At 40.6% G+C, this 14,977-nt stretch overlaps 1 protein-coding gene across 1 annotated transcript in view; it reads right to left on the bottom strand.

Annotated features, from left to right (window-relative positions):
- Positions 1 to 14,977, bottom strand: part of LOC149445818 (catenin alpha-2-like) — a 680,096-nt gene that overhangs the window by 383,005 nt on the left and 282,114 nt on the right. The window contains exon 2 of the mRNA XM_089653375.1: positions 13,972 to 14,079. Within this exon, the coding sequence (XP_089509501.1) occupies positions 13,972 to 14,073 (102 nt within the window). The 5' untranslated portion in view covers positions 14,074 to 14,079. The remainder of the gene's footprint in view (positions 1 to 13,971; positions 14,080 to 14,977) is intronic.

Below are 14,977 nucleotides of genomic sequence, written 5' to 3'. Positions count from 1 at the left end.
AACGTCATCTAAGTCACAACAATAGAAGAACACAGTCTGCTGAACATAATACTACACAAACATTAGATGTTGCCATGGTTTAATTGCACATAACACGTAAACATTCACAGTGCAGGGAGGAAAAAGTATGTGAGGCCCTAGCTTAATGACTTCTCCCAGAGCTAATTGGAGCCAGGAGTGAGCCAACCTTGACTCCAATCAGTGTGATGATATTGGATGTGTTGCTGACAGCTGTCCTGCCCTTAAAAAACACACACCTGTTTTGGGTTTACTGGTTTCAAGAAGCACTGTCTGATGTGAACCATGCCTCACAGAAAAAAGCTCTCAGAAGACCTACGATCAAGAATTGTTGACTTGCATGAAGCTGGAAAGGTTTACAAAAGTATCTCCAAAAGCCTTGATGTTCATGTGTCCACGGTAAGACAGACTGTCTACAAATGGAGAAAGTTTAGCACTATTGCTACTCTCCCTAGGCGTGGTCGTCCTGTAAAAATGACGGCAAGAGCACAGCGCAGAATGCTGCATGAGGTAAAGAAGAATCCCAGAGTGTCAGCTAAAGACCTACAGAAATGTCTGGCACATGCTAACATTTTTGTTGACACATCTACAATAATGAAAACATTAAACAAGAATGGAGTACATGGGAGGACACCACGGAGGAAGCCATTGCTGTCCAAAAAGAATATTGCAGCACGTTTGAAGTTTGCAAAAGAGCACCTGGATGTTCCACAGCACTACTGGCAAAATATACTGTGGACAGATGAAACCAAGATTGAGTTGTTTGGGAAGAAAACACAACACTATGTGTGGAGAAAAAAAGGCACAGCACACCAACATCAAAACCTCATCCCCACTGTAAAACATGGCGGAGGGAGCATCATGGTTTGGGGCTGCTTTGCTGCCTCAGGGCCTGGACGGATTGTTGTCATTGATGGGAAAATGAATTTCAGAGTTTTGCAGGAAAACGTACGACCATCTGTCCACCAACTGAAGCTCCGCAGAGGATGGGTGATGCAACAGGACAATGACCCAAAGCATACAAGTAATTCAACAAAACAATGGCTGCAACAGCACAGAATACGCCTTCTGGAGTGGCCCAGTCAGAGTCCTGACCTCAACCCGATTGAAATGCTGTGGCATGACCTTAAGAGAGCGATTCACACCAGACATCCCAAGAATATTGCTACACTGAAACAGTTTTGTGAAGAGGAGTGGTCCAAAATTACTCCAGATCGTTGTGCAGGTCTGATCTGCAACTACAGGAAACGTTTGGTTGAGGTTATTGCTACCAAAGGAGGGTCAACCAGTTATTAAGTCCAAAGGTTCACATACTTTTTCCTCCCTGCACTGTGAATGTTTACATGTTATGTGCAATTAAACCATGGCAACATCTAATGTTTGTGTAGTATTATGTTCAGCAGACTGTGTTCTTCTATTGTTGTGACTTAGATGATGTTCAGAGCACACTTTATGCCCAATTCATGCAAAACACCACGTAATCCCAAGGGGTTCACATACTTTTTCTTGCAACTGTATGTCTATTATTCTGGTCATAGTTGATATACCTTGTGTTATTAGTGGACTTTGTGAACATCTTATGTTTTTATGTGTTATTTGTTTGGAATTGAGCGCTACACTATTTTTGGCTGAGTTATGGTTCTTCTATGGTTTTCTGGATCACTGAGGAAGCAATCAGATTGGATGCTGCCACTCCATGTGACTCTAGCAACTATTCTGGGTCAGGCAGAGCCTATTTAAGGCCCACCTCCCAGGCTTGGTATGCATTGTTGCGAATGGGTAGAGCAGAGATAGGTACCCTGCCTGGTAGGGACAGAATTAGTGGCAGGGAAAGGTTCCTGACAAGCAGGGAACACGTAGAGCTGTCAAGATTTTATAACTGTCTGTGACCCAGTTGGCAAGATTTCACCGGTATTTTTGTCACTGTGAGCAGGACAAGGACTGAGAGAAGCAGCTGTCAGTGGAACAGACAGGTATTAATCTTAACCTACCAAAAATTGTAAAATTTAACTCTTCCCTATCTGCAATCTGTATTCCCATTGGGATAACATACTCAACACACTTTATAAAATGCCTAAAGTTTCTGATTCCCTTAGTAGTAGGAGAGGTCAGTAGACAGTTGGCTTCAGGAAACAAAAAGTATAAATGTGTCTCTTTTGGACAAGATTGTGTAACTTGGTATCTATTTAAATCTGAAGTTTATTCTGCTTAAATTGTATCTTCCCAGGTTCATAATCCATCCCCCCTTTGCCCCACCACTTTACCAACATGTCAATTCAATTTTTAAATAAAACCTTTCTATTTTAATTACATATATTATTTTGGACCCCATGATTTAATTACTGTTTTTTTTTACAATGTTTTGCAGGCATGTTATAGCTGGTGGGAGGGATCAGCGTGAGATTGAACAAAGCTTTTGAAAATTTCACAGCACCCTGCTTCAGTATTCCTCTCGACAGCCATCAGTCTTGATGCAAGAAAATGGTTCTTGGGAGGAGTTATACAGATATCAAAATGTCTTGATTGACGTGTTACAACCAGCATAACTAATTTCAGTACAGGAAAGGAACCTGTAAAACTCTGCAAAACTGAAGTTAAGGCTAGAATTTAGTTTTAACCCAAGATGCCTCAACCAGCAGTGTCTATAATTGGCTAAAACCATGAGATCATGTCAAAATTGTGCTAATTGGGTTAAGATCATGTCAAATTCATTGACACCATTAGTGTTTTACAGGATAATATCCTTCTGACACTGTGTAATAGCTTGACAAGCAGCCTAAAGGCAAAAAATATGTGTAATATCATTAGAGTTGGGAAAGAACATGCAAGAAGGTAGTTTATTCCAAACTTCTACTCATACCAATGGGGCATGATAGCCTTCACTCAGATGTATATTTATGAGTGTTTCACTTCTTTTAATCAGGAAACTCTATATACTCCTTCTATGGGACACCCATGTATATCCAAAAATGATGATAATCTTTTACTTGCCTTGAAGACCTCAAAAATATAAGTAAACCGGTAGTCCTTCATACTGCACAGAACCATACTTTGTCAGAGGTCAGTCCTAAACTGCTATTGAATGGCAGCTCTCAGGGGACAGCCCTAGTCTGCTCCTTAATCACTGTCCTCCGAGGAGAGCCATAAGCAGCTCCTCAATCATGTGAGTTTCTCTTCCTCACAGACTGGCACAATTACTGCTCCATCTTTTCATTCAAAACAGACTGTCCTAATCATGCCATGCTCCATTCATCTATTACTAAATCCTTTCCTCCTTATCCATAGGATCTTTCTGCAGTGCTATAAAGATGATAATGACCAGAAGTCTGAGTGTGAAAAATAGTAAATTTTACTTCTATACAAAGTAAATTCTCAAACAGAAGGATAAAATTAAAAAAAAATCTTTTTACAAATTATTTTTCATCTCTCTCATTAAATAAAACCCAGCATGACTCATTGGGGTTTATTCATTAAGGCTGAAGAGTGCAAAATCTGGTGCAGCTGTGCATGGTATCCAATCAGCTTCTAACTGCAGCTTGGTCAATTAAGTTTTGACAAAACAACCTGGAAGCTGATTGGTTTCTATGCAGAACTCTGAAAGTATCTCTGAAAGTAATATGAGATTCCTATATATACACCTCCTCCTTTGGTCAATTGATAAATTCCCACGGCTTCAATTACCATCTCTATGCTGACGACACACAAATCTATCTTTCTACCCCTCACCTCACCCCTTCAGTCTCCTCTCACATTACTAACCTACTAAGTGACGTATCGACATGGATGTCACTCCACTTCCTCAAACTTTCCAAAACTGAGCTCCTAGTATTCTCCCCAGCCCGCACCCCCCCCGACTTCTCCATCAAGACCAACATTATTATCATCAGTCCCACCCGACAAGCCAGGGTACTAGGTGTCATCCTAGACTCCAATCTGTCCTTTCAGTCCCAGGTCCAATCGCTGACAAACTCATGTAGACTTCACCTCCGCAACAACTCCAAAATACCTAACCTCGGAAACCACTAAGTAACTCATTCACTCCCTGGTTATATCTCGCCTCGACTACTGTAACTCCCTCCTCATTGGCCTACCTCATCGCAGGCTATCCCCACTTCAGTCTATCATGAATGCTGCGGCCAGACTCATCCACCTTACTAACTGCTCTATATCTGCCACCCCTCTCTGCCAATCCCTCCACTGGATTCCAATTGCCCAACAGATAAAATTCAAAACACTAACACTGACGTATAAAGCCGTTCATAAGACTGCCCCAAATTACATCACCGACCTTGTCTCCAAATATCACCCAAACCGTACTCTCCGCTCCTCACAAGACCTCCTACTCTCTAGCTCCCTTGTCTCTTCCTCCCATGCTCATCTCCAGGACTTCTCCAGGGCTTCCCCCATCCTCTGGAACTCCCTACCCCAATCTATCATACTATCGCCTACTCTGCTCACTTTTAGGCGCACTCTGAAAACCTACCTCTTCAGGGAAGCCTACCCCTCCCTAAGTTAACACTGGAATCCTCTACTCTCCCAACCATTCCATCCCCCACAGTTATTATCTTCTGTGCCACTATCCCCTCCCTCCTAGATTGTAAGCTCCAAGGATCAGGGCCCTCGAATCCCTCTTGTATTGAATTGTACTGTTACTGTACTGTCTCCCACCATAATGTAAAGCGCTGAGCAAACTGTCGATGCTATATAAATCCTGTATAATAATAATAAATAATAACATATCTTTGCTGTGTTATCCTTTCACCATAGAGGAGCACTGCAGTCCTTCTATATGAGAAATACCAGGTCAGTCTGAAGTAGTTGCCAGTTCTTTTTTTTCTCAAGCCACAGCATTCCTTTCTTTAATCTCCATATTCCGGAGTTTTTTGACCAACCATCAGATCCCAAGACTCTAGATTCTGAAACTGAAATGAACAATCACTCTCCCTCGTGATTGGGGAAAAATTGGAGAAAAGTCTATCCAATCAATACAGAGAGAGTCTCTTAAAGTGAAACTGCACTGCCTATGAGCACCACAAACCAGAAGTGCTTTTTAATTAATTTTTAATATCCAAAGCAAACTCCCCCATCCATCCATGTCTCCATGCTTTATTGTGCCTTTTTTCGGCTTGAAAAATACTTCCTAGCATTTTGGACATGGCCATCGTAAGTATGGGCAGATGATTCATATAGCATTTACTTTGGAATCCATTTGCCCTTAGCTCAGGCATGCATACAGGAGGGTGTTCTTTGCAGAGAAAGCCCATCCTGAAGACTCATGGGATGTATGGCATCATTCACTTAGTCCAGAAACCAGGAAGTAACTGGAGAAATGTAAAAAAAAAAAAAAGGTTAAAAACAGTAAATATAATATACTTCCCCATCTATTTACTAATGCTAGGGATTACAAATAGTCAATGTTGATTCAGAGAGTGAAGTTGCCGTTTAAATACCCACTGACAAGCAGGACTAGTCAACATAGAAGACAGCAAGCAAAGAAAAGGTATAAGAAACCCTGACATTTTCTAATAATCTCTACACAGGGTTTATGCATCATATCAACTGTGTAATCAGGATGGAAAAATAGGCCAGTATCCTTTTATCTTAGCCCTGTGTTGTACGGTGTGCTTCTAGTTAAGAAGTGGTTAATTACTGAGTGGTCTTTAAAAAGATAATTGTGTTTCCTACTGCTAGAAATCAGCCATGTGTAGCGTTTCCTCAATATTTGCTCACCCAAACCATTGTTCCCTGTCAATATAGATTATTGTGTTAAACTGCAGCTTCCGTGATGGATCCAAGATAACAAGCTAAAGGAATGGTGTCTCACACCACTAATACATACCTTGAGAATATATATATATATATAATATACACAAAAACATTGACCTTTACACTTTATTATTTTCAGGCAACCTATTTCAGATCAATGTCTGGGTAAATTTTCCTTACAAAGGAACCTTAATTATTGGTATTGGGGCATGTTTGAAAATGTTTGACCTTTAAGATGAGCAGAATGCCAAGTACGCATTATTCTGTATTCAACCTTTGCTCTCCTCTATAGCCTAATGTACCTATGTCACCCCTGTAATACCTACCAGACAACAGGGTTGATTAACTAAAACTGGAGAATGTAAAATCTGGTGAAGCTCTGCACAGAAACCAATCAACTTCCAGGTTTTATTGTCAAAGCTTACATGAAAAAGCTGAAGTTAGAAGCTGATTGGCTACCATGCACAGCTGCACCAGATTTTGCACTCTCCAGTTTTAGTAAATCAACCCCATTGTCTACAGCCATCCCCCACCTCTGGTCTATAAGCTCAACTGCAGAGAAGATAGGTATTTGTATGTAGGAAGTGTAGCACCCTCCTGGTTGGCTAGGGTGAGCTAAATAATAATTTTTTTTTTAGTTAGAGGCTTAATAGCAGCTTGTGCAATGGTCAGAGGGTCAAATTTGTGTCAGGGCTGAGAGGCTCTGCAGATCAGCTGTCTGAAACCTCCCCCTGATCTAGAGACTTGGATAAAGGGTGAGGAGGAGCCATCCAGCTGGTCTGCACTCCTAGGGGATCCTGGACAATCCCCAAGCATGAGGTCAGGGCAGTCCTTAAGTGACCAAACCTGCTCAGTAGCAGGAGAGTTCAGGTGGAAGATATGAGGGCAGGAGCTGGAGAGCTGAAGAGCTGGAGAGTGGAGCCTGGGAGGAGGCCCACCTACAGGAGACTTGCTAACAGAAGGAAAGCTGGACCTCGCTGGCCCCCTGACCATCTGTTGAGCTAAAGAAGGAGATAGCCCAGCAGAAGGCCTGAAAGCAGCTACTTACCTGCAGCCTACAGAAGAGGGACAGTGAGAAATGACTACACCCCCTGGACAGGAATAGGGGAGAAGGGATTTGGACTGTGCTTTTTAAAGAGTCAGACTCTAGATCCCCTTGTCCAGGGATTTCTACACCAAGAGAGGCTGGCTAGCTCTCCAAGAAGAGAAGAAAACCCATCTGAGCACTTGTAAATAGCTTCAGGGAGTTTCCTTGGGCATCCCATACACCCCTCAACCCCATCCAAGTTCAATATCCCTTAAAAAAATCCCAAAAACAAGTTCAAGGACTGTTTACTGTCTCCTGTGTACAAGGTCTTAAAGGAATGCATGTTTCCTGGCTGTGCAGTACTATAGGGGGATCCAAATCTCTAGCGACACCTAAGGTAAGGGGGTAGTGCTACAGAAGTATTACTAATTGTCTGCAAAAGTGAAAGTACCCAATTATTAGCATTCCTTTCAAAGATGCCATCTTGTTCCTGGTTGAGGGTAAAATGTAATACCTGGATAGGAGGCACAACAAGCACATAGCAGCTGTTGGGTAAGTACTGCAGGAGTGCGTTAAACATATTAACCACCTGAGTACTATCCTGTATATACCCTATCATTACTAGGCAGTTTTTTCAGAGCTGTGAAGGTTTGATTGACAACAACTCAGTCAATGTACTCAAATTAATTTTACATAATGTTTTGAGACAGATAGAACTAATAATATTGAAAAAAAAATAGTTGATATTTTGACAGTCTATCACATTTCTGAAAGAGGAGGTTCACTCTGTAAAATAATAAATACATAAATAAAAGGACGCTTACCAGTCCTCACCCAGGCTAGTTATTCACTAACCCTCGGGTTCCTGGCACTGGTATCCTAACTATGGGAAACCAACTATGCGGCTTTTGGCTTCACCGTCGGCTGCCCACTGCGCATGCGTGAGCCACACTGTGCTTTGCGAATGGTCCCACAGTCTTATGGAACCTGTCACATGTCCCAGAAGACTGCGGGGAGGTAGAGGGGGAGGAGAACTAGGTACCCGCTCCCCCAAAAAAAGAATTACATGTTAAACGTTGCAGAGGAGGAGGGAAGGAGGATTTAAGTGAAACTTCCCATTTTGGGTAGAGTTCCACATTAAGACCTTAAAATGCCAGGAGAGTAGAAACACTCCCAAAAATCACCCCTTTTTGAAAAGCACATACCTAAAAAATGTGAACTACCAATCACACCGCCCAGTCATAGGTACACTCCTACTCAACAATAATCAATTAATATTCAAAATGAACATTCAGCGAAAAGATGCTGCATAAAGCATATATAATTATCAAAAAGGTATATGCATAAGAATACTAATTCAGTCACAACTCTTAACCTCCATGCTACATAATTTTCAAAAAACAAGCCAGTGTCTTCACCAGCATGGTAAGCTGCCCCATCACAAGCCCATGCCTGCTTGGCTCTCCCTCTTTCTGGCATCAGATCTCAGGTCTTCCCCTCAATATCTGTGGGTGGGTGCTGTGGACAGTGTGGTGCTGGCAGTATCTGGCGGACAAGATTGGAAGCAGTGGCAGAAGGGGAGGGTTAGTTTACATTTTGAATTTTCACTTGTGATTGGTTCACAGTGATCACAAGGCACCAGGCCACACTGGCTGCCTCTGTATATTTTGCATGTGATCTCTGTATTCGTATTTGAAATATATATATATATATATATATATATATACACATACGTATATATATATATATATACACACACACACATATACATACACACACACACACATCATACTAATAATTTGCTAGATCAGCATAGCCAGCATAGATAGCATATGCATGTGCCTATCTGTATAGCTTGGTATTGTTTTATTTTTTCTGTAACTGTATTTTGATTGAAAAATAATTTCTATATAGTAAAAGTATTTCAATATTCTCCAAATCTGTTTCCTTGGACTTACTGCAAGAATTAAAGGCAAAAAGTTGATAATCACTACAGGATGAGATCTTCCCTATGAGGATACAGACACAAATTTTTTTTTTTTTGCTTGAGTTTGCATTTAAACAGCAGAAAGCAGCCCCTTTTTGAGACGCCTGTGGGGTTCTTAGACAGGAAGGTGCAACCAGGGCTTACAAATCCATTAAAGAGCAATAGACTTACAAGGCTGGGCTGTACAAAGCTGAAGAAAACTGAGCAGCTTCAAGCTTTGTTGACCTCGGAGCTTCTCCGTGGTGCTGTTAGAACAGATGATTGGCAGGGTTTGTGAGCAGGGAGATAGCTGATCAGCGAGCGGGCACATGGGCTGGTTTTCCTCTTTCAGTCTGACAGTAGAAAAGCTGTTTAAGCCCTATATGGTTTGACACAGAGAGGATGCCCAGCATTTATCATATTGGCAAAATACAAGCTATAAAAGATGGGGAGCAGATGTTACCATAAAAGCAGCCAACACAGATAAATAGCAATTCATTCTGCAACAGATGAAACCAATCACAATTCATAGAAACCTCAGTGATATTCATCTGAGCAGTTACAAGCAGAATATTTCACAATTAGGCTGCTTAAGCTAATGCACTTCCCACTTAACTAGATTTGACTGAAACAATTGCAAGTGAGGTCTAAACTTTTCTTTGCCTAATGATTCACTGATAAACACATACAGTATGGACTTACGATTATTCGGAAAATGATTCAGATAAATGCAAAGAGCAATGACAGAGCTCTGAGCGGTCCCTTATACTTTTGGAACCTACTGTCAAGTTTTCTTTTTTTTTTTCTAGGTGGGGGGGTGGGGTCTGATTAATAGACCCCAATAAGAGAATGTACTGTTTAATTAAAAAAAAAACATAGAATATTGACCTAAATCCTTTATGCAAGCTCTGAAGCAGGCATGTTCAACCTATTGTACTGAACTCCCAGTTACCAGCTGATCATCCTCACTCCATGGCTGTCATACTTTCTCTGGCTATTAGCTGATTGATTTCAACAGGCTGCACCAGTGTCATCCATTTTCTCACAGCTTTTGCATGTATTACCTTCCAGTGCCTTACCATCATTACTGCATCCATTCATCTGGCTCTGGTCACACAAGAGGTTAATTATACCATGTATTGCATGGACTTTGAGGCTTTTGCCCTCTACAGTGACTTTATACCTTGTTATCCTCTTTGGCCAGCGACCATGGCCACACTGACCTTTGCATATTTCTATATATACTTATGCTATATGTTTATGCATTGATGTCTGTTGTTTAGCTGTGTTATATATCTGTATGGTTGGGACTTCCAGGAGCTCCTGCTGTGTGCAGTAGGCTTATTCTCCATCTAGTGGGTGTTGGGGGGTTGGGGGTGTCAGTGGGCTGGTATTATCTCCCTCAGCTCCTCTCTCTCCTTTGTGAGGGGGGTTGCAGGATGTGAGGGTCCTCCATCTAGGGGAGGGGTTTCTTGTGCGTCCATGTGGGGGTATTGGGGGGTTGATAGGGTTGGTGGGGTGGGTTGTGTCAGGGGTTGGGTGTTGGAGGGTTGGGTCAGTTTGGTCTCAGTGGACCGACTTTATCCTTGGTCCATCCTTGAGAGTTCCCTCTTGATATCTTGGAGGTAGAGTACTCTGTCATGCAGAAGTATCATGTCTCCGATAGCCTATTACTGTTTATGGTGCATAATAGATTTATTTTGAGGTTAGCCTTTTAGGTGTGCAGCCTTTTTTCTTCCTCTTTTTGTTTTTTGCAGGGTTTTGAGGAACCCTGGGGGTTCCTCCAGAGGTTACTAGGCTCCTTGAATTGACTAGGCTCCTTGAATTGGTTGTTTGACTTCACCTTTAATGGTAATTGCATAGGTCTGGACCCAACTTGGCAAAGCCAGCTGCCTGCTACCAATGATCATTTTAACTGTCTGTAAGGTTGCCATTCTGACAACCACGTTAAGGGGGCTTTCTTCCCACCGGCCACCAATGTAAGGGGCATTTTTACCCTCAATCTCCAATAAACTGGTTTTAGAATGGATTCTCTGAGACCTGAACATTATTTCAAGGGTTGAGAAAGGCTTCTCAAGTAATCAATTTGTTGTTTTGAAACAGCAAAAGGTGGTGACCCTACGTCTACGTTGGGTGTGCTTTAGCGGAGACATGTAGACTGAGGCCGCTCCAAACTCTTTGGCTGCACGGGCTGGATGGGAGAGTGGTGATCTCTTTCGCACACGTGAAAAAAGTTTAACAAATCCCATTTTTTTGTATTCATACTTCCTTATCCACATAATTAGGGACAGTCCTTAGCCTACATACTGTGTGCTATAATGTGTCTTTCTCTCCTATGTTATAAAGCTGGTAGTCATGCAATGACAGTGTGCAAAATGCAAGCCCATAACCAACCATATTTCACTTATATCTAGTCATATGACCTAGGAGATTATTTCTCCTTGGCAGCTAAGAGTTCTTTCCTCCATGATTATTGATAATTGTACTAAAACAAAGAGAATGCATTGATCTCTTGTTATACAATTCATAAATACATTTTTATTAATTGAAAAGATGTTTTATATAAAGTGGGTAGCAAATGCTGAGACCACTTTTATCAATTTTTTTGTGAAGGTTTTAAGATATTTTGGAATTATTTATGTAAATCCTAGCACATATTCCACCCATCACTTATATGTTGGCTCTAAACAGGGTAGGATTTGGAAGAATTTGGCGGTGCAATGATCTTTCAAAGAACCCCATGACAAGGACTGTAGTGTTGTCAAATTAACAGGAAAACAGTATGGTGGCACACAGACTAGAGTATGCCTTACAATGATTTAACTGTTTTTATGTCGTATGTAAGTACTAAGCACATTATCGTCCTCTCATATTCTCCTTCCTATAATTCTGGTTATTACTAATGCAAAGATGCACTTTAACCATTTATTAAATTTGGAACTAAGAGGCTATTTTCTCTTAATTCAGTACAGAAAAAAAAACAGCAACATGAACACTTTACAGATAAATGCAATTTTTTTTTAAATGTTAAACTATTCGTTGATACCGGGTTCAGTAGTAATAACAACTGTTATATGAATTGAGTAGGGTTTCAGGGGCAGCCAACAAACTCCATTGTAGATTTCCCAAGGCTCAAACTTGCTGAACAAATAAGGCTTTCCACAAGTAAGCTGGAAGATATGCTCCTGGTGTCTTCTCCATCCTAGCATTAAACATTTCCAACAGTAGTCATTTATCAATATGCCCAAACCACCTCAACTGCATTTTAGTTGAGGGAACATTTCTTATTTTTAAGGCGGAATTCCAGTCAAAACCTATCAAATGATAAACCTACTCCCAGCCCCATTCTAAGCCTAATTTTTCTAACCATGTAAAGAAGAGATTGCTATACTTACCTATTGCCAATCCAGTCTACAGTGGGGGCTTCTGTGTAGAGAGAGAAAGCCGTCAATGGCTGGGAAATGGCTAGGAGATGACATCACCCATAGACTTACTATTAGACTTACTATGAGGCATCCATTGTCAGCTTGCTCTGCTCTACTAAGAAATCGCCGCTGACATCTCAGCCTGGGACTGGACTGAGTGACTTCAGAATAGGTAAGCATAGCGATCTTTTCATTACAGGGTTAGATAGATTAGGCTTAGAATGAGGGTGGGAGTAGGTTTAGTGTTAGTTGGGTGGAAGTCCACTTTAAGTGCAGTAACACATGGCAACCAAACACAGTTCACTTTGTTGAAGTCAGACGAATAGAAGATAGATACTGCTTGGTTGCAACTGTGCTGAAAATTAAAAAGAGTGTTTAAGAGTGAAAAATTCTTTATTGAATAAAGTTGGACTTGTAACAGACTTTACAAACAACCAAACAAAACGTGAAGGAATACTCAGGAAGACTTGCATGAAAAACACATTTATTTCAAAGGAGACTCTAATCCAAGACTTTCTTGATAACCAAATGTAGTTTAAAAGGAACAGAAGCTGTAATCCAAGACTTTCCTGATAACCAAAGTTTGCAGGAACAGAAAATCTAATCCAAGACTTTCCTGATAACCAAACTTAGTTTTTAAGGAACAGAGACTTTAATCCAATTCTGAAGGAATCAAGATTTGAATCCAAGTCTTTCCTGATCACTAAACACAATCTAAAGGAACAGAGACTGATCCAAGACTTGCCTGATAATCAAACACAGTTTGAAGCAACACAGACTTTAATCCAAGCTTTTCTTGGCAGCCAAACTTATTCTTAAGTAACAGAGACTTGAATCCAAGACTTTCTTGATAACCAAACACAGTTTGAAGGAACAGAGATTCAAATCCAAGATTTACTTACAACCCAACTTAGTTTAAAGGAATGGAAACTTTAATGCAAGACATTCCTGATAACCAAACTTCTAACAATGATAGAAGCTGAACCCATCAGCCTGGTAAGAAAACCCAATTTCTGCTTCAACAGTTAAGACCTATCTCAGTTCTACATATTGACTACAAACCTGGTGACTTTATTTTCCACCTCATCCATCTAGATCAGCAGAGCTTTATACTCAGGAGGCAAAATCCCATCACTACCAGACAGGTGATCAATATCATTTACACGCACAAATATCAAAATTATGGGCCTTGCTGTTATGATCTGACATACCTAAAGCATTTGATATAGTGCACTGGGAACACAGAGAATGATTACTACTTAAGCTGGTCCTCAGAGATAAGAGTCTGTCAGCTAGAAAACCCAATTTCTGCCCTGATATCTGATCAATCCATCCTCGAACAATAACATATATTATCCAAAGAAATCCATTTATCAACCGTTGCTTCAAAAGCTTGAGCAACACATAAAAATTCACAATGGTAAAGCCCATCTTCTGCCAAAAATGTTTTTCTTTTGGATTTTTAGATCTTTGTGGGGAGACACTTTCTATCTAATAAATGTCAGCCACACCAGGAAGTAAGCACTGTAAGTGACACTAGAACGTTTATTTTGCTGCTGTCTCTGTTCCCATTTGGAAAATGTCTTCTTACTTCTTATCCAGTTGAGGGATTTTAAGCAGATCATGAAGTAAGGCATAACCTCAAATGTCAACAAAACTTGACAGAGGTTCTAATTTTAACCTAATCAACCCAAAAGTAAATGGCCTGTCTTGGGTTAATAATTTTAACCAAAGTTCTATTATTAAACATTGACTTTTATATGTCTTACCTGGGTCACCAGGGGTTCCAGAAGCCCCTCCACAGTGAGAGTTCGAATTTCCAAACTTTTGGGGTCCCATTTCAGAATGATTGGTGATGTTGCTGATGTCATTTTTTTCTGAAACAAGTTATGTTATCTAGTTAGTAAAAACCCATTATACACATAAAACATACAGTAAGTAAAAGAAACATTTAGTAAGCTACAGCTTATTTAAATATTATCCAAACATTGTCTTTATACAGGACATTGGCCCAGTAGGTCTTGAACCAGGTCCAGGAATAAGAGAGGGTGATTTATTTAATTATGGCTTGTAAAAAACAGTAGATACAGTGCCTTGAAAAAGTATTCATACCGCTTGAAATTTTCCACATTTTGTCATGTTACAACCAAAAACGTAAATGTATTTTATTGGGATTTGATGTGATAGACCAACACAAAGTGTCACATAATTGTTAAGTGGAAGGAAAATGATAAATGGTTTTCAAAATGTGTTACAAATAAATATCTGAAAAGTGTGGCGTGCATTTGTATTCAGCCCCTCTGAGTCAATTCTTTGTAGAACCACCTTTTGCTGCAGTTACAGCTGCAAGTCTTTTTGGATATGTCTCTACCAACTTTGCACATATAGAGTGAAATTGTTGCCCATTCTTCTTTGCAAAATAGCTCAAGCTCTGTCAGATTGGATGGAGAGTGTCTGTGAACAGCAATTTTCAAGTCTTGCCACAGATTCTCAATTGGATTTAGGTCTGGACTTTGAATGGGCCATTCTAACACATGAATATGCTTTGCTCTAAACCATTCCATCGTAGCTCTGACTGTATGTTTAGGGTCATTGTCCTGCTGGAAGGTGAACCTCCACCCTAGTCTCAAGTCTTTTGCAGTCTCCAATAGGTTTTCTTCTAAGATTGCCCTGTATTTGGCTCTATCCATCTTCTCAACAACTCTGACCAGCTCCCTGCTGAAGAAAAGCAGCCAAACAACATGATGCTGCCACCACCATGTTTCACGGTAGGCA

This window comes from Staurois parvus, unplaced genomic scaffold, assembly GCF_062004578.1.
Source record: "Staurois parvus isolate SC_StPar_1 unplaced genomic scaffold, SC_StPar_1.0 ptg000708l, whole genome shotgun sequence".
In the NCBI taxonomy this organism is placed as follows: Eukaryota; Metazoa; Chordata; class Amphibia; order Anura; family Ranidae; genus Staurois; species Staurois parvus.
Note: the sequence above shows the minus strand (reverse complement) of the source record. Positions and strands in the feature narration are given on the sequence as shown.